The sequence below is a fragment of the Lampris incognitus genome, chromosome 5, assembly GCF_029633865.1.
Source record: "Lampris incognitus isolate fLamInc1 chromosome 5, fLamInc1.hap2, whole genome shotgun sequence".
Taxonomy (NCBI): domain Eukaryota; kingdom Metazoa; phylum Chordata; class Actinopteri; order Lampriformes; family Lampridae; genus Lampris; species Lampris incognitus.
The window spans coordinates 4200153-4224474 of NC_079215.1; the positions used below are offsets into that span (position 1 = coordinate 4200153).

General features: G+C 45.0%; 1 protein-coding gene across 1 annotated transcript in view; it reads left to right on the forward strand.

The window, feature by feature from the left end:
* The window catches only part of LOC130112356 (slit homolog 1 protein-like), a 218539-nt gene that overhangs the window by 123236 nt on the left and 70981 nt on the right, over window positions 1-24322 (forward strand). The window contains 4 exon segments of the mRNA XM_056279686.1: window positions 12035-12106; window positions 15340-15411; window positions 16086-16157; window positions 22167-22310. Of these exon segments, the coding sequence (XP_056135661.1) occupies window positions 12035-12106; window positions 15340-15411; window positions 16086-16157; window positions 22167-22310 (360 nt within the window).

Consider the following 24322-nt stretch of genomic DNA (forward strand, 5'->3'; position numbering starts at 1 on the left):
CCACACATTCACTCTCGCTCATTCCACACATTCACTCTCGCTCATTCCACACATGCACTCTCGCTCATTCCACACATTCACTCTTGCTCATTCCACACATGCACTCTCGCTCATTCCACACATTCACTCTCGCTCATTCCACACATTCACTCTCGCTCATTCCACACATTCACTCTCGCTCATTCCACACATTCACTCTCGCTCATTCCACACATCCACTCTCGCTCATTCCACACATGCACTCGCGCTCATTCCACACATTCACTCTCGCTCATTCCACACATGCACTCTCGCTCATTCTACGCATTCACTCTCGCTCATTCCACACATGCACTCTCGCTCATTCCACACATGCACTCTCGCTCATTCCACACATTCACTCTCGCTCATTCCACACATTCACTCTCGCTCATTCTACACATTCACTCTCGCTCATTCTACACATTCACTCTCACTCATTCCACACATGCACTCTCGCTCATTCCACACATGCACTCTCACTCATTCCACACATGCACTCTCGCTCATTCCACACATGCACTCTCGCTCATTCCACACATTCACTCTCGCTCATTCTACACATTCACTCTCGCTCATTCCACACATTCACTCTCGCTCATTCCACACATGCACTCTCGCTCATTCCACACATGCACTCTCGCTCATTCCACACATTCACTCTCGCTCATTCCACACATTCACTCTCGCTCCACCAATGCTGCTCTCTGCTGCTGCCCGAGCTCAGTCAACTGTGCACATGCACGACTTACGTCTACGATTGACTCAGATCAGGCGGTGACATGATTAAAAGTTATTAAAAGAATTCTTATAATCCAAAAAATGCTAACGTTATAAAGGAGCAACTTCCTCTAGGTTGCAGTCAAAACAGGAAATGTTGCATATTCTTGTCGCTGCTCAATCTGAGTCTGCCATTGATGTGTGTCACGCATGTGCGAGCATAAACTTTTCCCGGTTTTACTATATTATGGAAATAAAGACAAGGTTAGGGTTAGACCAAAGTGGTTGCATAGCAAACGTTCTCTTCTTGGAAAGTGCAAGTTCATATTAGTCAACGTTTATTAAACTATTTAAGTTGACTTTTTAACTTGAGCGCTGCATATTAAGAACCGTTTTCCTGTTAGGTTGACTAGGGCGCTGTGCAAAAGTCGTATAATTGTAGGAAAAACTGGTTTTTCTTTCCCTGTGTGCGTGTTTCTGTCCGCTGCTAATCTCACGTACTGCTGGACCTAACAAACCGTTATGACTGTATGATGAAGGACCTCTCATGGTTGCGGTGATTCAAAACCTTTGAAAAACCCGTTTAATGCTGCAGCTGAGGGCGAACTCCTCAGCTGGTTTTTCACCTGAGGGCCTTTGCACACCAAGTCACTATTTTTCGTATGCGATTTTTTTAGTCCGTCATACGATAAAAATTGTTACGCACAGAAACCCAGTACACTGAGTCGATGCGTGTTCTTCTCCTTCTATTCATTGTGAAAATTCGCAATACGAGACAAAGTGGAGTCGTCAAGCGGTGAGGATGATTTCGTGGTCCTCTCACTTCTTGAAAGAAAAAGAAAACATGGGGTCCATCCAATCCTGAGAAGACGTCAAGAGCAGGGAGAGGTTCACCTACTGATACAGGAGCTGTGGAATGATCCTGATCGTTTCCAGATCTATTTCAGGATGTCAGTGGCCCCGTTTGATACGCTGCTAGCAATACTGGAACCACACATTAAAAAGAAGACCACAATGCTGTGGCGACAATCTGCCACAATCCGTCTTTAAACCCTGCATCTGTCTATTCTTTGCTTTCTTTGTCATAAAATGCTTTGTGCTGGGAGGAGACGTGAACAAGTTTCTCAGGCCCCATTTTGGATGAGGATGTTTGCATGTACAGTGTCTCTGAGAGGTCAAACAACTCTTTAAAGGCTTTTGACAGATGTGAAAAAACGCAGGAAATCGAACCAGTTCCAAAAACTTTAATGACGAACGAAACTTTTGGAGTCGGTGTATAAACGTGATTGACACAACATGACGTATTTATTTTTAAATGTGCGACAATTTCGGATGAAAAATACGGACTTGGGGTGCAAAGGCCTTAAGTCCGAGCACTGGAGAAGGGGAGATACGTCTGGCAGGGCTCTGCACGCTACTGAGTGCACTCTTCTAGTCAATTCTGAGCTGTGTGCACAATGGCGGGACATTACTCATTTCTGGAAAAACCTCTTTCACACTGCACTGCTGACAGCAACCATTTCCACTGCCGTTTCACCAGGGCGCCATCTACTGGCACATTTGGATTTTCCTTGAAATCCCTGTAGCTCTGTTTGACTCCAGAGAACCCTATCTTTAACTGACTGCAAAGTTCTCTAACTTCCTCTTTGTCATACATTAATGGTAGTGGACTTGGCCATGTGTGTTGATCCAGCACATTCACTTTGTGAAAGAGTGATTCTTCCTCGTTTGTGTGCATCCTACTTGTCATGCTTGTGCATAATGCATCGTACAACTTGCCAGGATCAATAACCTTTTGTGTGTTGTCTTCCTGTAAAGGCATACCGTAAAGGAACCTGTCTGAATAGCCTCACATGAAGCGTTGTAGTATGGACCACTATCTGGACTATCTGTCATGGCAGAGAATACAGCTGTCTCCCTTTTTATCAGATTGATTGACTTTGAGACTCTGCTGTCTCTGGGCTGCAGAGATTCAGTCAAATCTTTAAGTTCCTCAAGACCATCCATCACAAGGCCCACGTTTTTCACAAAAGCAACTCTGCTCGACTTTGCTGCTAGACCTTCATATGTGCATCTCTCTCTTGAATTTCTTTCTACATCTTCAGTTGCAGCGGTGAGGCGCTTGTATAGTGCACTATACACTGTCCAAACAACATTCACTGTTCTATAGGACAAAGCAACCCACCTTATCCCCAAGACGTCCAATCCATCTCAAGTGGACACTTACTTGAGAGGCTGCAGCATCAAGGTCCGTCAAGTTTTTTGGTCTTTGTGCAGCACTTCATTGCTGCCCCAACAGGAATCTCCAACCTGTGGTTAAGTCATTGCCAGTCTGTGAGATTTAGAAATTTACATTTCAGCTTTGATTACCCCCCCGCCCTTTTGCCTAATATTACAGAGGCACCATCTGAACAGAATCCAACCAGACAGTCGTTAAGAACTCCACCCATCCATTATCCGAACCACTTATCCTGCTCTCAGGGTCGCGGGGTTGCTGGAGCCTATCCCAGCAATCATTGGGCGGCAGGCGGGGAGACACCCTAGACAGGCCGCCAGACCATCACACACACACACACACACACACACACACACACACACACACACACACACACACCTAGGGACAATACGGCCGGTTCACCTGACCTGCATGTCTTTGGACTGTGGGAGGAAACCGGCGCTCCCGGAGGAAACCCACGCAGACACGAGTAGAACATGCAAACTCCACACAGAGGACGACCCCCAAGATTGGACTACTGCGGGGCTCGAACCCAGAACCTTTATGCTGTGAGGTGCCCCTCATTAAGAAATAGTAATAATGATAATAATAGTGAACTTTATTTATATAGTACTTTTCTTAACTATCTTACAAAGTGCTTTTCAAAAGAAATAAAACCAAACAAAAAACGAGAATAAGACCAAAGGACACGAGTACAGAGGAGAGACATCATCAAGGCCATATCTCAACAGAGTTCAGCAGTCGGTCAGTAACTCCTACTGCGGTGGTATCCTTGAGCTCAGTGAGTTCTAAGAAAAAGATCAGTGGCTCTGAGCCTTTAACATATGTTCGGAGGTACACAATGAGGCAGAATATTTTACTTAGAGGTGCTTTCATACACAATAACAGTGACCTTGTGTCGAGTACATCTAATACTTGCCAGTAACGCCTGCCTCATTTTCTCTAGATATGAAATGTACCATTTCTGTTCATGAGACATTTGTGTCAAGTACTCGACCCACATTTACACCATTTAGATAAGGTAAGATAACCTTTATTCATCCCCGAAGGGAAATTCAGGTGTAGATAGTAGCAAAGAGGGTAAAAAAAAGACATCAACAGGGTAGATAGACAGATAGATAGTAGAGGTCAGTCACCTTGGGATCAGAACAATACTAAACTTAACATTAATACTAACAATACTAAACAACATCATAGATATGCGATCTGCATACACACACACACACACACACACACACACACAATATATATATTCCATTTTTAAAGCGCTTTATCTAGACACCCAAAGCACTTCACATTGAAGGGGTAAACTCACCTCAACCACCACCAATGTATAGCATCCACCTGGGTGACCGGCAGCAATTTTGCACCACAACGCTCAACACGCATATTGTCCCCTCTGAGAAATATATAATATATATATATATTAAAAAAAATCCTCTCATTTGTTGAGCACTCTTATCAAAACCACTGATGGATTCTGGGGGAAAAAACGCAATATATATATTTCTCAGAGGTTCAGCTGATGATTGCTTATGGCATGAAACGGAAACAGGCTTGTACTGTCTCATAAAGAATTTACTTGAATAACTGGATTTTATATGTACACACACACACACACACACACACTCACTCACTCGCACACACACACACACACACACACACACACACACACACACACATCCACATCCATCCATCCATCCATCCATTAACCAAACCTGCTTATCCTGCTCTCAGGGTCGCGGGGATGCTGGAGCCTATCCCAGCTGTTATTGGGCAGCAGGCAGGGAGTTAGTTAATGGCAGCAGTTTTGCATACATACGCCTCAGGATACGCCATTTTGAACACGCTGTTCAGGACACCACAAGTTCACACCTTTCCCGCTCAACACCATTGAGCTAAACTGAAATTACCTACCAAGATGGAGTCCGCCGCTTACGGGAGCTGAGACCCATATGGCCGAGGCCTTGTCGGAGGGACCTGCTTACTAGGTAAAGGTGTTCAAGGATAGGTATGTCAGGCTTACAAATAATAAAATACTTCTCCGCCATATATAATCCAGTGGGTCAAGGAGATACCATCTACTGTCTCGTCATGCACATCACGTGCACAACATCCAATGAGGAAGGGAGAGGTGGGACATACAAAAACATGTGATCGCTAACGGTCCAGTGGGGGGGTATTTGTCTATTGTCATGATTTATTTATGATTACAAAATAAGTGCTTAAATCTATGTCTGCAGCTGCTGGCCAGTTAATTCCTGTTATTCAGTGTGGACATTTCTGGTTTGCAGATGATAACATATTTGTCAGGTAGACATAGAATACACATTTTACTGCCGGTTGAATATGATTTGTTCTTTGAGAGGATTTTCCAGGTGGTTGAATAATTGTTTCTGTCTGCCAATGACCAAATATAAGGGCTTAAAGATGTTGTTTCTAAAGCTATGCACGCGTTCACTAAACCTCTTTTTGAGGTTTTTTGTTGTTAGACCGACGTATGTCTCTATTTTTAAAATGTAAAATTTTAAATAGAGACTATTATGTTCAGTCAATGACCACACCGGGAGCCACGTTTATAACTTTTACTTAACCAACATCAACTCACGACACTTTTCACCTTGCCGTAAATCACACTGCTCCCCGCCCCTCTCAAAGGCACAGTATCTGCTAGTGCTCAACCATACAAGTCAGACTTGGGCATAACACCACCCAACCAGACACAACAGAGACATACATTGCCCTGGCTGCATAGAGTAGAAGCGTAACTTAGCCAGTGTGCTCATATTGCCGCCATACCTGGCTAGCTAAAATAAGTGACGCAGCTGTCTGAGGATACAATGAGTTTGCCGTGATTTAAGACGTGATGATAATGAGTGACCATGGTTGCTGGTTTGTAGTTAAATAAGTTTACAGTAGTTTGCTGAAAGATCAGTGTTGATGGAGGAGACGTTTAGTGGGAATATCAGATGAACTGTGTGGTGTACTGACTCCTGTCTGGTAGCTCTCGGTCTCGTATATGCGTGGAACACACCACACCATCCTACTCTTGCGACCCGCGAAAGTGATGACACAATGTCATTTTAAACTTGAAAAAACATGAATCGTTATTTATTTGGATGACCAGCATTCATTCTTTTAACAATAAACGCAGAGTAAAAAAAGTATGAATGAATTCCTGGTTGATGGAAGATGTGCCGCTGCACAACTTTGCCTGATGATGTTTGAGATGCTGTGTGGCAGTGCTGAGCCCCAGACAGCCCCGGCCCAATTTAATCCCTGATTGTAGGTGCTGCGAAGGTGCACAAAAATGAAAAACCTCAGCATTGGAGCTTTAAAATCATTTTTGTTGAAAAATATAAAGGGATAGGTTGATACTTTATTCATCCCAGAGAAACGTTCTTCACTCGTGCCCTCTCTGCAGGTAGGTCAGAACATCTGCCCTTGAGCTGGTGGTACTTCAGTATCTTGTTCTCTCTTCCACCACTTCCGGTGTGGGAAGATGGCGGCGCGAATTCACGTTTGCGGCGGCCTCACCCAGTACCATCCATGCAGGGTCTTTGTCCACGTCTGCATTTAACTTTTGTCTTCGTTTGATGGCTGGGAGAGCGGGGCAGGCTAAGCTAACTGCTACCCATGCAGACCGGCAGTTCCGATAACACAGAGGGCGGTCTGGCGGCGGCCTCACCTGGCGCTGACTGTGGTGTTTTTGGTGTCGTCGTGAGAATTGTGGGGAGGTGTATCGAGGCTGTCTGGCTGGGGGAGCTGGCACTGGATTGGCTGGTAGGGCTTGGTCTGCTTCGTCTGGTGGGCCCGGGGACCACGGCCCCTACCTGGAGCTGCCAGGACGTAGAAGCGGGGCAGGCTAAGCTAACTGTTAGCCCATGCAGACCGGTGGTTCCGACAGTCATCCTGGCTGGCGTTCGTTCCCTTGGACAGTGATTTTTTTTCTTTGTTTAGTTTGGATATGTGTGTTAGTGTGGGTATGTGTGTTCTTGTAGTTTTTGGATGTGTTGTTGTCTTTGTGTTGTACTGCCGTGGGCTGGGGGAAACGGCATTTCGTTTCATTTCATGTACGCAAGTGCATGAAGTGAAATGACAAATAAAGTGTTCCTGATTCCTGATGGTTCAAAGACACAGGTTCAAGGACAGCAGGGCAGATGCATGTTGTAACTGAAATTTAAGCTGGGTTCCTCTGTCTTGCAAAACCGCCCTTTCACAACCGTCTTCCAGTTGGTGATGGCACAATCAATATAGTGTGCTATGTCCCAGGAAGACACCCCCCCCCCAAACACACCACAGGACACCATTAAGAACAGCCAAAGCTCCATTATTGCCCCCTGGTGCATATGTGTCATGGAACGAGTTAGTGACCTACATGTATGCCACCTGCTGTGTGCACGTGTGTGTGTCTGCATCTCCGTGTACATTGACATGTGCTTCAGTCTGTTGATGTGTGTGCATATTTAAGTGTCTTGAGTGTATGAATTGTGTTGGTGGATGCGTGCATAACCATCACTGCGCTGGTGCACTGCATGTGTGTGTAGCTACTTACGTGGTCCAGCGTGTCTGTTGATGTGTGTGTGTGTGTGTGTGTGTGTGTGTGTGTGTTTGTGTGTGTGCGCGTAGTTGGGCACATGTGTTGATGGAAGGGGATTTGTCGTCCTTCAGAAAAGCTTAGTGCAAGCTCTCCTTATGCAGCACATGTAAAGCTGACCTTTCACTTTCTCACGGATTCTGTGCTTCGAGATACATCTGCCTGGGGTTAACCTTCGTGACCCTTAAGATAACATACACACACACACAGGCATAAACACACACACAGGGAGACACCCCAACACACTTGCACACAAACACACACACACTGATCACCACCACTGCTTCTGGAAATACTAGATTGTCCTTAAAGCTTCAGACCAAACTGCTGTAAATGTTTGAGTTTGATTCACCATAATCCACACGTCCAGCTTAGATATCTCAGGGAGTCAGGGACAGTGTTGTAGTCGAGTCACTAAACCTCGAGTCCGAGTCGAGTCTCGAGTCCCCAGTGTTCGAGTCCGAGTCCCCAAAGAAGAGTCCGAGTCAAGTCCCCATTACCTGAGTCTGAGTCATCAAGGTTGAGTCTGAGTCGAAGAAGATGGGCTCATACCCTCCAACATGAGGGTGTGCACGTGAATCCGCATGTAGGTGGAACACAGGTGCCTGCCCTTGCATGAAATTGAATAATGTTATTGTATTAATGTAGCTATCAATATCTTATTCCAGATTATTACAAAAAAACTAACAAAAGCAAAAAAAAAGTCTGTATCAATTAACAAGTCCAAGTCCTCATCTCCAACTTCCGAGTCTGAATGCAGTCAATGCCCAAGTCCAAGTCCGAGTCATCAGTGCTCAAGTCCAAGTTGAGTCACGAGTCCTGAAAATCAGGACTCGAGTCGGACTCAAGTCGGAGTCCTGGACTCGAGTACTACAACACTGGTCAGGGACAATTTACTGTCATTTCTTACATGCACCTGCGTACACAAAGAAACGAAATTTCATCTCCTCCAGCCCACAGCAGTGTAACACAAAAAGCACACATCCAAAATTTCCCAAAAACGACACCACCAGAAACATACGAAAACAGAGAGAACAAAGCAAAAAAAAAAAATAACAACACAAAAAAAGGTCACAACACAGTCCACTCAGTGCAACGCAGTCCAAAAACTCCACCGTCCAGAGAACGAACGCCAGCCAGGATGACTGTCGGAACTGCCGGTCTGCATGGGCTAGCAGTTAGCTTAGCCTGCCCCACTTCTGCATCCTGCCAAACTACCCTCGGTGTTTCCTCCCCGGGCATAACTCCAGGCAGGGGCCGTGGTCCCTGGGCCCATCGGACGAAGCAGACCTCCCCCGCAGTCCACACGATGACGCAGACAACAACACTGCACAGTCGACGCTAGGCGAGGCCGCCGCCAGACTGCCTCGGTGTTTCCTCTCAGGTACAGCTCTGGGCAGGGCCATAAGCTCTCTCACCCGATCCAACGCCAGCTGTCCTAGCCATTAAACGAAAACACAAACTTAGACGCACATGTGGGCAAAGACACTGCATAGTTGGCACTGGGTGAGGCCGCTGCAAACGCGAGTTCATGCCGCCATCTTCCCACACTGGAAGTCTTCTGCTGCTTGATATTATCTTTTAGATACATTTCGAAAAAATTAAATTCAGAAATATCAGGAAAAACCTTACTGCTCCATATTTTCAGTCCCCCAAAATGGTAAATGAACACATAGGTTTTCTATCTTACTAAACACAACACCTTCAGCCAGACAGGTGAGGACTGACTGAAATCACTTGGTCCTGTGTTTAGTGGGAATGAAAAGCCACGTGATCAGGCGTCACTGGTTTCAAGGTGGGTTATGTAGGATTTTTACCTCCGTCAAGCTTACAGCCTTCTAAGTTCATCTAAAGATTCGGTGGAGAGATGAACTTCCAATCCAATCATTTCCTACAGCATGTAGTCTGTTGTTATCCCGCATGTTACGCTCAGTGTTTGTTTTCTGTGACACAAAATTGCTCAGAGGTATTGTAAACTTGCATTAGATATAGCAAATATATAATCATTTATTCATATTTTTTGATTTCCCCCCCTTTTTCTCCACGATTGTATTTGTTACCCAACTCTTCTGAGCCGTCCCGGTTGCTTCGCCACCCCCTCTGCCGATCCAGGGAGGGCTGCAGACTACCACATGCCTCCTCCGATACATGTGGAGTCGCCAGCCGCTTCTTTTCACCTGACAGTAAGGAGTTTCACCAGGGGGATGTAGCGCCCTGACCAACCAGAGGGGGCGCTAGTGCAGCAACCAGGACACATACCCACATCTGGCTTCCCACCTGCAGACATGGCCAATTGTGTCTGTAGGGACACCTGACCAAGCCAGAGGTAACACAGGGATTCGAACCGGCAATCCCTGTGTCGGTAGGCAACGGAATAGACCGCTACACAACCCGACACCCCTCATTTATTCATATTTCAGTTTCCTTTATAAATCCCCTTGGGGAAGTTGTTACTGCAAGTTAGCTCATCCTAGCTGTGATCTGTATAGCTAGGAACAGTGGGCTGCTGCCTTCATGCTGCACCCAGGGACCAACCCCAGCTGGTCTTGCTATGCCTCGGGCAGGGGCACAGACAGGAGTATAAACCCTAACATGCATGTTTCTTTTGATGGTGGGGGAAAGCGGAGCACCCAGAGAAAACCCACCGCGGGCACGGGGAGAACATGCAAACTCCACACAGAGGACGACCTGGGATGACCCCCCCCCCCAAGGTTGGACAACCCTGGGGTTCGAACCTAGGACCTTCTTGCTATGAGGCGACAGCGCTAACCACTGGGCCACCATACCGCCCTATATTAGCTTACTATAGGTTAATATATAGGTTCAAAACTGTAAAAAAGGCCACTGTCAGAGCTGTGTCTATTTGATTGTCTCTGCTTTACATGTCGCTGTTAATTTTACAGAAAGAACAGACAGTAGAAACTTCGCCCTCCTCTGGAAGCAAAGATGGTGGACATTTAGATACTCATCCCCTCTGCTCAGCTCTGTTCCAGCCAATCGTGGCGGGTGGTGGACCGGACCAGTCTAATAAATGTGTTACAGCGGCTGTAACAAGTGCTTTGTTTCAGAGCCAGCAGCTCCACTGTTTAATAGTGTGTTCAGACACTGGGCTTGTCCTGCTTGTCCAACCTGCCAGGCGGTGACGCGAGCATGCGTGTGATGTAAATCGGCTGGAATGGTGGTGGTGTGAGCAGGGGTGTAGCGCAAGAAGAAGTTCACACGTGAGCATGTCCAGAAAGTGACTGGACTGACAATGTTGTTGCAGAGCTCCGCTGTTAGCGCCTTGTTACTGAGATGGTGCTAAACACATGAGACCTCGCTGTATCGTAGCAGTAATTACTGCTCAATACTACAAACCAAAAGCTGAATGACACACTTTTTCTTTACATCTGTGAGATTCCCCCCCCCCACTTCCGGTGTTGGAAGCTAGTGGCGCTAATTCACATTTGCAGCGGCCTCACTCAGTACCGTCCATGCAGTGTCTTTGTCCATGTCTGCGTCTAAGTTTTGTCTTCGTTTGAGGGCTGGGAGAGCAGAGCAGGCTAAGCTAACTGCTACCCATGCAGACCGGCAGTTCCTATAATACCGAGGGCGGTCTGGCGGCGGCCTCACCTGGTGTTGACTGTGGTGTTTTTGATGTTGTCGTGAGGAGTTTGGGGAGGTGTGTTGAGGGTGTCTGCCTGGGGGAGCTGGTGTTGGATCGGCAGGGAGAGCTTGGTCTGCTTCATTCGGTGGGCAGGGGACCACGGCCCCTGTCTGGAGCTGCGCTTGAGGAGGAAACGCAGAAGGCGGGCTGGCAGGATGCGGAAGCGGGGCAGGCTAAGCTAACTAGCCCATGCAGACCGGCGGTTCCGACAGTCATCCTGGCTGGCGTTCGTTCCCTTGGACAGTGATTTTTTTGTTTAGTTTGGATATGTGTGTTAGTTTGGGTATGTATGTTCTTGTAGTTTTTGGATGTGTTTTTGTGTTTGTGTTGTGCTGCTGTGGGCTGGGGGAAACGTCATTTTGTTTCATTTCATGTACGCAAGTGCATGAAGTGAAATGACAAAGTGTTCCTGATCCTGATATCAGACACTTTTTGAGGAGTAGTTGTGAATGGGCTCGGTGCCGAGCTGCTGCTTTGTGTCCATGTGTTTTGAATGAGCTGGGCGACTGTTCAACTGAGTCTCCATTAAAACTGCACATGAAACATTTGGCGTGCTGTGTGCTGAGCTACATGAGACGAGAGAAGAAGAAGAAATGGGTGACATGTGACCATTTGACTCTGTCTTGTCTTTCTGTCTCTCTTTTTATCTCCCTTTCCTCATCTCTGCTCTCCCCTTCTCCTTTTCCTTCCCCTTTGCGATCCCTCCATCCCTTTTCCAACCCTTTCTCTCTTCCTTTCACTTCTTTTTTTGACAACCCTTCCCCTCACCCTCTCTCTCTCTCTCTCCCTCTCTCTCTCTCTCTCTCTCTCTCCACAGTCGTTTGGAACAGAACGGTATCAAATCTGTCCCACCGGGAGCCTTTATGTCTTACAAGAAACTCCGGCGAATGTAAGTCTGATGGGCACGCTTGATCTCAGACAAGCTCTATTAATGAATATTCATTTCCACTGTCATTATTTTCAGCTTCAGAAGTACGATTTGATTTGCTGTAGCTATTTTACTGCACCGTCTCTGATCACAGCCAACTCTCGATGGGTTGACGAGACTCTTTATTGAAAGCTAGCTAGCTCGCTAATTTGCATTATGTTGCTAGGCAACTATTTGAAAACAGACCAATCAAATCAGGGGTAATTTATTACAGGACGCAGTTTTCTGAGATGGTTTATGTTGACAACCAGGAGGAGAGTTTTTAAAGAGACTTGAGTCATTAGTCATATTTTATTAGTCATTAGTCATATTTTATTAGTCATATTGCAACAGCAGTTCTGCCACTTCAGTTCACTTTACATTACAAACTCTCTTTTGAAAAACACAAGTATGGAAAATAGGATTTTAATGAACTGGGTCTTTAAATACACATAATTTATCATGTTAGAATTGCTCTAGGTGGGCGTCCAGGTGACGTGGTGGTCTATTTCATTGCATACCAACACGGGGATCGCCCGTTCGAATCCCTGTGTTACCTCCGGCTTGGTCGGGCATTCCTACAGACACAATTGGCCGTGTCTGCGTTGGGAAGCCGGATGTGGGTATGTGTCCTTGTCGCTGCACTAGCGCCTCCTCTGGTCGGTCAGAGCGCCTGTTCGGGGGGAGGGGGAACTGGGGGGAATAGCGTGATCCTCCCACGCACTATGTCCTCCTGGGGAAACTCCTCACTGTCAGGCAAAAAGAAGCAGCTTGGGACTCCATCTGCAGCCCTCCCCAGATCAGCAGAGGGGAGGGAGGAGCGACCGGGGCGGCTCGGAACAGTGGGGTAATTGGATGGATAAAATTGGGGAGAAAATCCACAAAAAAAGAATTGCTCTAGGTGAGACATTTGAGTGTCGACATCCGGCATCTCTGGAAGTCCTACATGTAAACCCGTCTGTCTGCATGGATAAAACATTCAACAAAAGTAAAGATAACTCTAGCAAACATATACACAAAAGTAAGCATGCCACCTCATTCTGTCTGCCAGCCCCTCCTTTCTGTCTCTGAAAAGAACCTCCTCCTTCATTCTTACTCCTTTTTGTCTCATGCACACACAGTTTTAGATGAATGATGCTCACGCAAGAAGCAAGAAGAAGGTCCTGGGTTCGAGCCCTGGGGTAGTCCAACCTTGGGGGTCGTCCCGGGTTGTCGTCTGTGTGGAGTTTGCATGTTCTCCCAATGTCTGTGGGTTTCCTCCGGGGGCTGCGGTTTCCTCCCACAGTCCAAATACATGTAGTTTAGGTGACCCTGGCCGTACTAGATTGTCCCTAGGTTTGTGTGTGTGTGTGTGTGTGTGTGTGTGTGTGTGCTTGTGTTAAGCCACACCCTACCCTTATGCCTAACCGCTCCCTGAACCGGAGCTTTTCCAGCCCTCGTCAACATACCTGGCGTAAAAGGTCTCCTCCATGGGATTTTCCCTTAAGACTGATACGTTAGGAGCCTTCACTTGAACTCAGCATGGAGGTCATGTCTTCAGTCATGTATCCAGTCATGTCTTCAGTCATATCTCCAGTCATGTCTTCAGTCATGTCTCGAGTCATGTCTTCAGCCATATCTCCAGTCATGTCTCCAGTCATGTCTTCAGTCATATCTCCAGTCATGTCTTCAGTCATATCTCCAGTCATGTCTTCAGTCATGTCTCCAGTCATGTCTTCAGTCATGTCTCCAGTCATGTCTTCAGTCATATCTCCAGTCATGTCTTCAGTCATATCTCCAGTCATGTCTTCAGTCATATCTCCAGTCATGTCTTCAGTCATGTCTCCAGTCATGTCTTCAGTCATATCTCCAGTCATGTCTTCAGTCATATCTCCAGTCATGTCTTCAGTCATGTCTTCAGCTGGAGACTTGATTCATCACATCCATGTGAAGATCTACTGTAACCACATCTCAGAGAGACAAAGTGCATTTGAAGGAGTGTGGTTGATTTTCTTCTTTCTTTCTTTATTTCTTCCTTGCTTTCTTTCTTTCCCTGTCCCCTTATTTATGTTTATATCAAGTTTCTCTCTCTCTTTCGCTCCTCTTTCTCTCTCTCTCTGTCATTTCTGTCATCCTCTCATGCTGCTTGCTGTCTCTCTTTCTCTGTGCTTCTCTCCATTATTCCACTTCTCCTAGTCTCTCTGTTCTCTCCCTCTACTTCTTGTACTTTTCTTTCTTTCTTTCTTGCCTATTTTTTCCATCATCAGCCAACCCCCCTCCCCCCCCCCACACACACACACACACACACACTTTGATGCAGTCTTGAAGTGGTTTAAGAGAGGATCTAGTGTCCCGGCTCACTGATAGAGGCTTGGCCAGACTCAACTAATTTGCCAGCTTTAAAGCTTGAAGTTTCTCTTTTTCTCTCTGCTTTTCTTTCTGAGTCATGTCAGGCTTTGAGTCATGTCAGGTTCTGGGTCATGTCAGGCTGTGAGTCATGTCAGGTTCTGAGTCATGTCAGGCTGTGAGTCATGTCAGGTTCTGAGTCACGTCAGGCTGTGAGTCATGTCAGGTTCCAAGTCATGTCAGGCTCTGAGTCATGTCAGGCTGTGAGTTATGTCAGGTTCAGAGTCATGTCATGCTCTGAGTCATGTCAGGCTTTGAGTCATGTCAGGTTCTGAGTCATGTCAGGCTGTGAGTCATGTCAGGTTCTGAGTCATGTCAGGCTGTGAGTCAAAACAGGCTTTGAGTCATGTCAGGTTCTGAGTCATGTCAGGCAGTGAGTCATGTCAGGTTCTGAGTCATGTCAGGCTTTGAGTCATGTCAGGTTCTGAGTCATGTCAGGCTTTGAGTCATGTCAGGTTCTGAGTCATGTCAGGCTGTGAGTCATGTCAGGCTGTGAGTCATGAGTCATGTCAGGCTGTGAGTCATGTCAGATTCTGAGTCATATCAGGCTTTGAGTCATGTCAGGCTCTGAGTCACGTCAGGTTCTGAGTCACGTTAGGCTGTGAGTCACGTCAGGTTCTGAGTCATGTCAGGCTGTGAGTTATGTCAGGCTCTCCTGAAACTTTAATTCACTTATCTTGTTTAGACTTTTCAAAATGATATTCAGAGTAGTTTTAGATGACTGGTCTTTACTTAGGCATCCTGAATGTTTGACAGACTCAACGTGTCTGTTTGCCGTGGTTATTGTTTTGTGTGTGCGTGTGTGTGTGTGTGTGCTGTTTTATCACCAGTGACCTGAGTAACAACCAGATTTCTGAGATCGCTCCTGATGCTTTCCAGGGCCTTCGAGCTCTCAACTCACTGTGAGTATCGTGTGTGTGTGTGTGTGTGTGTGTGTGTGTGTGTGTGTCTGTCTGTCTGTCTGTCTGTCTGTCTGTCTGCCTGTCTGCCTGTCTGTCTGTCTGTCTGTCTGTCTGTCTGTCTGTCTGTCTGTCTGTCCCAGAGGGCCTCTGCCAGTGTGTGTTTACATATGTCTGCCTGTTTTATAATCATATACAGTATTTATATCCATATTGCTGCAAATGTGTGTGTGTGTGTGTGTGTATGTGGCTGTGTTTGTCCAGATGTTGTGATGAATAATTCAGACATGGGTGCTCTCTCTCTTCCCCGCGATAAAACATGTTGCATTAAAAGCCAGTATGCTAGCTCTGTCTTGTGCATGTACAGGGATTTGTGCGTGCGTGTGTGTGTGTTTGTGTGTGTGTGTGTGTGTTTGCCTGCCCCACTTATCAGATAAATCTATAATTCCAGATTGCACCCTTCATGGCTGGGCATGTGGTTATTCTTATTGTGTGTGTGTGTGTGTGTGTGTGTGTGTATGTGTGTGTGTGTGTGTGTTTGTGAGTGACAAAGTTGTATGCATGTAGACACAAGTACACACTTTTGTACCCTCTCCTCCTCTTCTCTCTGCTCTTTCCCTCCCTCTTCCTGTCTTGTCCTCATTACCTGTCCTCTTCTCTCCTCTCCTTGTGGACAGGGTGCTGTATGGTAACAAGATTACCGAGTTGCCTAGGGGAGTGTTTGATGGCCTGGCGTCTCTGGAGCTTCTGTAAGTGCAACCACAACATTACACACACATACACACACACACATATATATATATATATATATATATATATATATATATATATATATATATATAACTGTTAAAAGAAACACTCAACGTTCGGGAAAGTGCTCAACAAATAATGAGCAAAATAATCTAGTGAGTCCAGTAAATTCTCTATGAGACAGGACAAGCCTGTTTCATGCCATAAGCAGTCATCAGCTGTACTGTCGCTGGACAGCCGATGAGTATCACCAACCTTTACATGTAAACAGTTAAAAATCCATACACTGGTTTTGAGAATTGATACAGTATCACAAAAGATAATATCGCCATACTCCAGTGTATCGATATTTTCTGCACTGTATATGTTCTAGTTTACATACGTATATGTCTTAGTTTAGATACATTTGTTAGTTTAGATATATGTGTTAGTATGTGTGTTGGGAAACCATGTTTTGTTTCGTGTTCCTGATTCCTGATGTTGGGTAGCTAGAGGACAAAGATGTGCTACCACTGAGCTGCAAAAGACCCACACTGATTCACATGTTCCTCGGGAATGTGTTAAATATAAAGAAATGAGACGTGCATACTAGCATGAAATTCAGAAGGATATCCCAGATTTTCTGTCCTCTGTAATGACATGAAACTCCTGGTCGTTCCCGGTGAGGAGGAAAGGAGGAGTCGTGTTGCTGAAAAGTTTGTCTCGGCTGACAGATCACTGACCATGTGTTCAGTTAAAGCATCAGGTGCAGGCGTAACAGTAACAGATGTCACTTGATATTTATCCAGTAATCTCTACTGTGATTTCTACTGAATCTTATGTTCGCTGTTGGATCTCTAATATCTTATCAATAAATATCATTACTACATTGCCTATTTTACCCTATACTCTATTTCTGATGACGTTTTCTTTTTTATTTCTTGTTCTTTTTTGTTGATATTGGTCATCCATGTCTCTTGCACACTGAAAGTTTGATATTCCACCATCTGTCATATATGTCTCTCTCTGTATGTCTTCACCATCTGTCATATATGTCTCTGTCTATGTCTCCACCATCTGTCATACATGTCTCTCTCTGTATGTCTTCACGTCTGTCACACGTCTCTCTCTGTATGTCTTCACCGTCTGTCATACATGTCTCTCTCTGTATGTCTTCACGTCTGTCATACATGTCTCTGTATGTCTTCACGTCTGTCAAACATGTCTCTCTGTATGTCTTCACCGTCTGTCATACATGTCTCTCTCTGTATGTCTTCGCCGTCTGTCATATATGTCTCTCTCTGTATGTCTTCGCAATCTGTCATATATGTCTCTCTCTATGTCTTCACCAGATGTCATATATGTCTCTCTGTATGTCTTCATGTCTGTCATACATGTCTCTCTCTGTATGTCTTCACATCTGTCATACATGTCTCTCTCTGTATGTCTTCACCGTCTGTCATATATGTCTCTCTCTGTATGTCAAAATCAAAATCAAATCAAATCGATTTCATTTGTATAGCCTAATATCACAAATTACAAATTTGCCTCAGTGGGCTTAACAGCAACACAACATCCTGTCCTTAGACCCTCTCATCGGATAAGGAACAACTCTCTAAAAAAAACCCTTTAACAGGGAGAAAAAATAGGAAGAAACCTCAGGGAGAGCAACAGAGGAGGGATCTCTCTCCCAAGACGGACAGCGTGCAATGGATGTTGTGTTCATGCAATTTACATAATACAACATTGAAAGAGGATAACAGAATTATAATGGACATAAAATGTATGAAGAATATGATGCACAGGATGCCAAGCAGTGTCCACATGCCAACGGAGCAGTCCAGGACCCAGGCCACGCGACCAGCATCATCATGTAATAAGAAAAACTTAGGTGAGGAGTGGAAGGGCAGGCAGCATCCAAATGGCGGCCACTATCACCACGGAGACCTGGGAGGAGAACCGACTGCACATGCATGCAAGAGAGACTCACATGACACCATTCAAACACAGAAAAAGAGAAAGGAGAAGACTTAATTTAGAGAGAGAGAAAAGACATGTTAGAGAAGAGAACAGTTTGCAATAGTCATTAGCCATAATCAATTAAGTCATCAATTCGTCATAATCTAAACTCGATAATCTCGTCGGCAGAAGAGTGGTTGGTAAATTCATTGAGACAGAAAACCAACCCGCCATCCAGTACAGGTTGTGAAGCACTCAACTTAAAGGCAAATAATTGTAAACTAAGGCAAAAAGATGAGTTTTAAGTTTGGATTTAAAGGACTCAACAGACTCTGATTGTCTGATGGCAGCAGGCAGGTTATTCCACAAAAATGGAGCCCGACAGGAAAAGACCCTGCTGCCACCAGCTGACTTCTTTTTAACTGGGTACACACAGGAGCCCTGTATTTTGAGAACGAAGTGCTCAAGATGGCATGTAAGGTTTAAGGAGATCAGACAGGTAGGATGGAGCAAGCCCATTTAGGATTTTATAAGTCAGCAGAAGCACCTTGTATTCTGATCTAACATTGATAGGAAGCCAATGAAGGGAGGCAAGAATTGGTGTAATATGGTCAAATTTCCTAGTTTTAGTTAGGATTCTAGCAGCAGCATTCTGAATCATCTGAAGACTTTTAGTACTAGAATGTTGCAGACCTGAGAACAGAACATTACAGTAATCAAGTCTGGATGAAACAAATGCATGTATTAGAGTTTCTGCGTCAGCCATGGAGAGAAAAGACCGAATTTTAGATATGTTACGTAAATGAAAAAAGGTAGTCTTGGTGATTTCTTTAATGTGCTTATCAAAGGAAAGGCTGGGATCAAACGTAACACCAAGATTTTTGGCTGCCACACTTTGTGAAACCACAGAGTTGTCGATTGTTATCGTTACTTGATCAAATTGGTGTCTGTGTCCAGCAGGGCCAATGACTAGCATCTCGGTTTTATCTGAATTTAAAAGCAGAAAGTTAAGTGACATCCAGTTTTTCACAGTAGCCAAGCAGGCCTCTAAGTTAGTGATTTGAGTATGATCATCAGCCCTTATAGGCCCATACAGCTGAGTATCATCAGCATAGCAATGGAAATTTATTCCGTAACTGCGTATAATTTGGCCAAGAGGTGTAATGTAAAGAGAGAAAAGTAGAGGGCCAAGTACTGAGCCCTGTGGCAAACCATGTTTAATGTCAGAAAATTTTGATATAATATTATTATAGCAGACACAATGTGTTCTTCCAGATAAGTAGGACTTAAGCCAAGAGAGAGCTAAGCCAGAGACATCAAAATTACAATTTAAACTATCTAAAAGTATACAGTGATCAATGGTGTCAAAGGCTGCACTGAGGCCCAGTAGTAGAAGCACAGAAGTGGAATCAGAGTAGATAGCCAGTAGAAGATCATTTACCACTCTGGTCAGAGCAGTTTCAGTGGAGTGACGGGGCCTGAAAGCCGACTGAAAAGGTTCATATAGATGGTTTTCTTTTATATGGGTCGAAAGTTGTTGATACACAACTCTCTCTAGTACTTTAGAGAAGAATGGAAGATTAGAGACTGGCCGATAGTTATTAAGAGACCCTGGATCAAGGTGCGGTTTTTTTAAGTAGAGGTTTAACCACAGCTGTCTTAAAACTGCTGGGAACAATGCCAGTAGTAAGAGATAAATTAACGATGTCTAGCATTGTAGGTCCAAGAAAAGGCCAGAGGTCTTTAAAAAAGTTTTGCTGGTAAGGGATCAAGTAGGCAAGCAGTTGGTTTAGAAGCTGACATGAACTTAGTCAAAGTATCAAGTGAGATAGTCTCAAAAGCTGTAATAACTGGAACTGTCAGTGACTCATTGTGTAGATATGAACTTAGTACGGCAGGATCTGCAGGAGTAGATGGAGTTGAAGAACTAATTTTGTTTAAGATCTCCTCAACCTTATTGCAGAAAAAATCTAGAAATTCATGGGCTGTGAATGGTGAGCAGCTAATAGACGACTGCTTTTTAGTAAGTTTAGATACAGCGTCAAAGAGAAATCTGGGGTTATGTTTATTAATATTTATTAAGTGAGAGAGATACGATGTTTTTGCAGTAGATAAAGCACGCTTGTATTTCAATAAACACTCGTGCCACGATAGGTAAAAAGCTTCCAATTTTGATTTTCGCCATTTACGTTCCAGTCTCCTGCAGGTTCGCTTAAGAGCACGTGTCTCATCATTAAACCAGGGTGTAGGCCTCTTTAGTCGCCTAGCTCTGGTAGTGAGAGGTGCAACTGAATCGAGGAGACTACAGAGGGACACAGTTAAGTCACTAGTGAAATTTTCAACAGTCATTTACCACAGTGAAAGGAGCCAAGACTTCAGGCAGCTGCTGGCCAAATGCAGCTACAGTGGAGGGACCGATATGGCGAGTGGCAATTTCATCTGTGCTGACATTAACTGGACAGGCCAATAATGATTCAAATTTGATGAGAAAATGATCAGACACAGCAGATGTGGTTGGTAAGACATTCAGATCAGAAACAGCTATTCCTTTAGGTTAAAACCAAATCAAGGGTGTTACCACTGCAATGAGTCGACTCTTGAACAAACTGAGTGAACCCAAAAGTATCAACTAGTGCCAGAAAGGCTTTACTTAGAGGATCAGCAGCCTTATTCAGATGAATATTGAAATCACCTAGAATTAGAATCTCATCAGAGTGAGTAACAAGGCCTGAGACAAATTCTTCCAAGAAATAACGAGTAACAGCCAGGAGGCCGGTAGAGTATCACAATTTGGATTGAGCCGAGTCTATTCATGGCTGAGGGAGATGGACCAAGAATAAGAGACTCAAAAGACTGGAATTTAGATTCAAGTCTAGAAGTCAGATTGAAAATAGATTTATATATTAAGGCAACACCCCCGCCTTGTTTATTTGCCCGAGCTAAATGGGCATACGTATAATCAGGTGGGGAAGCTTCATTTAAGGGAAGGAAAACATTTGGTTTCAGCCATGTTTCACATAACCCAAACATATCAAAACTATGTTCAAGAATCTACTACTACTTTCGGCTGCTCCCGTTAGGGGTCGCCACAGCGGATCATCCGTTTCCATTTCTTCCTGTCTTCTGAGTCTTACTCTGTCACACCAGCCACCTGCATGTCCTCCCTCACCACATCCATAAACCTCCTCTTTGGCCTTCCTCTTCTCCTCTTCCCTGGCAGCTCCATATTCAGCATCCTTCTCCCAATATACCCAGCATCTCTCCTCCACACATGTCCAAGTCATCTCAATCTTGCCTCTCTTGCTTTGTCTCCAAACCGTCCAACCTGAGCTGTCCCTCTAATATAATCATTCCTAATCCTGTCCTTCTTCGTTACTCCCAGTGAAAATCTTAGCATCTTCATCTCTGCCACCTCCAGCTCCGCCTCCTGTCTTTTCGTCAGTGTCACTGTCTCCAAACCATATAACATAGCTGGTCTCACAATCATCTTGTAAACTTTCCCTTTAACTCTTGCTGGTACCTTTCTGTCGCAAATCACTCCTGACACTCTTCTCCACCCACTCCACCCTGCCTGCACTCTCTTTTTCACCTCTCTACTGCACTCCCCGTTACTTTGGACGGTTGACCCCAAGTATTTAAACTCAAATGCCTTTGTCACCTCCACTCCTTGCATCCTGACCATTCCACTGTCCTCGCTCTCTGTATGTCTTCACTAGATGTCATGTATGTCTGTCTGTATGTTTTCACCCGATGTCGTACATGTCTCTCTCTGTATGTCTTCACCAGATGTCATAAATGTCTCTCTCTGTATGTCTTCACCAGATGTCATATATGTCTCTCTCTGTTTGTCTTCACCGTCTGTCATATATGTCTCTGTCTATGTCTTCACCAGATGTCATATATGTCTCTCTCTGTATGTCTTCATGTCTGTTATATATGTCTCTGTATGTCTTTACCAGATGGGTGAGCCTGTTATCCCATCATGTTTGTGCATGTGTCATAGTTGTCTGTTGTAGCTTTTCTGATTCTGCTGGTGTGTGTCTGATTCTGCTGGTGTGTGTGTCCTGCAGGCTGCTGAATGCCAATAAGATTCACTGCATTAGATCTGCAGTGTTCAAGGATCTGGAGAACTTGGCTCTGCTTTCTCTGTATGACAATAAGATCCAGAGCCTGGCTAAAGGGACCTTCAGCTCCTTGAGCAGCATCCAGACACTGTGAGTATCTCTCGCTCTCTGTCTCTGTCTCTGTCTCTCTCTCTGTCTCTCTCTCTCTCTCTCTCTCTCTCTCGCTTACAGGAGGCAAGGAAACACAAGTGGCAACAATATCTGCCAGGGCAGGGTTCAGGTGGAGGGGTTTCTCCCAAAAGGAGCGGGGGCTTTGCAGTGGAGAGGGGCTCATGGGGCTTTGGCCACACATTTGTTTCTCCATAGGGTGGATCCTAACGTGGGGTTGGTCGCCCTCTCTGTAAGACAGCTGAAACTCAGAGGAGGTGGAATCAGTTCATCTGGACACAGCGTTGATTGACAGATACGTTTCATTACTCAGCTAAGTGACCTCTTCAGTCTCACCTGACTGCAGGTGTCCCCACCCTGCTAAACAATACAACACAGTACAGTACAGTACAGTACAGCGTCTAACGACCAAACCCATCAACCAGTTTGATATGCAGATATGGGAGTGACCTTTAACTAGAGTTTCAGAGGCCATGTGTACTATTCACTGAGGATTAGGGATTGTTGGAATCACGGCACAGTGCCGCCTGGCTCCCGTCGGGGAAATTAACCCCGGTCTCCTGCATGACAGGTGGGGATACTCACCACTATATTTTTGGCGGCGCAGTGGTTAGCACGGTTGCCTCACAGCAAGAAGGTTCTGGGTTCGAGGCCCAGGACAACCCCCCCCTTGTCATCCTCTGTGTGGAGTTTGCATGTTCTCCCCGTGTCTGCGTGGGTTTCCTCCAGGGGCTCCGGTTTCCTCCCACAGCCCAAAGACATGTAGGTCAGGTGAATCGGCCGTACTAAATTGTCCCAGGCATGAATGTGTGTGTGTGAGATGGCCTGGCAGCCTGTCCAGGGTGTTTCCCCACCTGCTGCCCAGTGACTGCTGGGATAGGCTCCAGCATCCCTGCGACCCTGAGAGCAGGATAAGCAGTTTGGATAATGGATGGATGGAATCACAGCATTGTAAGATGGCGTTGGTTTCGGTCGTCATACGTCTGTCGCCATCCTACACTGCTGTCTGTGATTGCAGCATTTCCTAGTCCTCTGTGAATAGTACACATGGCCATTGTTACTCTAGTTAAAGGTCACTCCCACATCTGCATATGAAACTGGTCGTTGGTTTGGGTCGTTATGCCACTGTATGGTTTATAAGGGTGGGATACCTGCAGTCAGGTGAGACTGAACAGGTCACTTATGCCCCTTTCCCACTACATGGTACTGGCTCGACTCGACTCGCCCTTTTTTCGTTTTCCATTACTGGAAAGTACCGGCGTTTTGGTAACTGTTACCACTGTTCTGGTACCACCTTTGTCGAGGTTCCAAAAAGAGTGGAGCGGGTACCAAAATCAATGTAGACCTCTGATTGGTCAGAGAAACGTCATCAGTGCATGCATGGGGTATCACCTGGCATGTTTAAATACCAAAGTGGTGGAAGCGGCGTTATCTTAAAAGTACGTTTTGAAACTGAAAAAAATGGAGAGTCATGTCACGAAAATGGAAAAATCCACACCGTGCTCTGTCAAGGAGGTACGGTAGCGGAAAACGACACAAAAGCAAGTCGAGTCACACAACTCCCCTCCTAACCCCGACCCCTCCTTTCTTTTTTTTTAATTATTCATGTCTTTAATTTATACCACCATTACAACTCACACTTCAAGATGAAGTAAAGGTTTTTTTCCTTTTTTTAATTTTTTTAACTCCCTTTTGTTAAATTATCTGTAAACCATATATATATGTGTGTGTGTATGTATATATATAAGGTGTGTGTGTGTGTGTGTATATGTGTGTGTGTGTGTATATATATGTGTGTGTGTGTATATATATGTGTGTGTGTGTGTGTATGTATGTATGTATGTATATATGTGTGTGTGTGTGTATATATATATATATATATATATATAGTGTTTTTCCCCCCCAAAGCCGTCAATGGTGTTATAAGTGCTCAACTAATGAGGAGCGGAATATCAACACAAATACAGGAAAAAAAGTTTTAATACATAACAGTA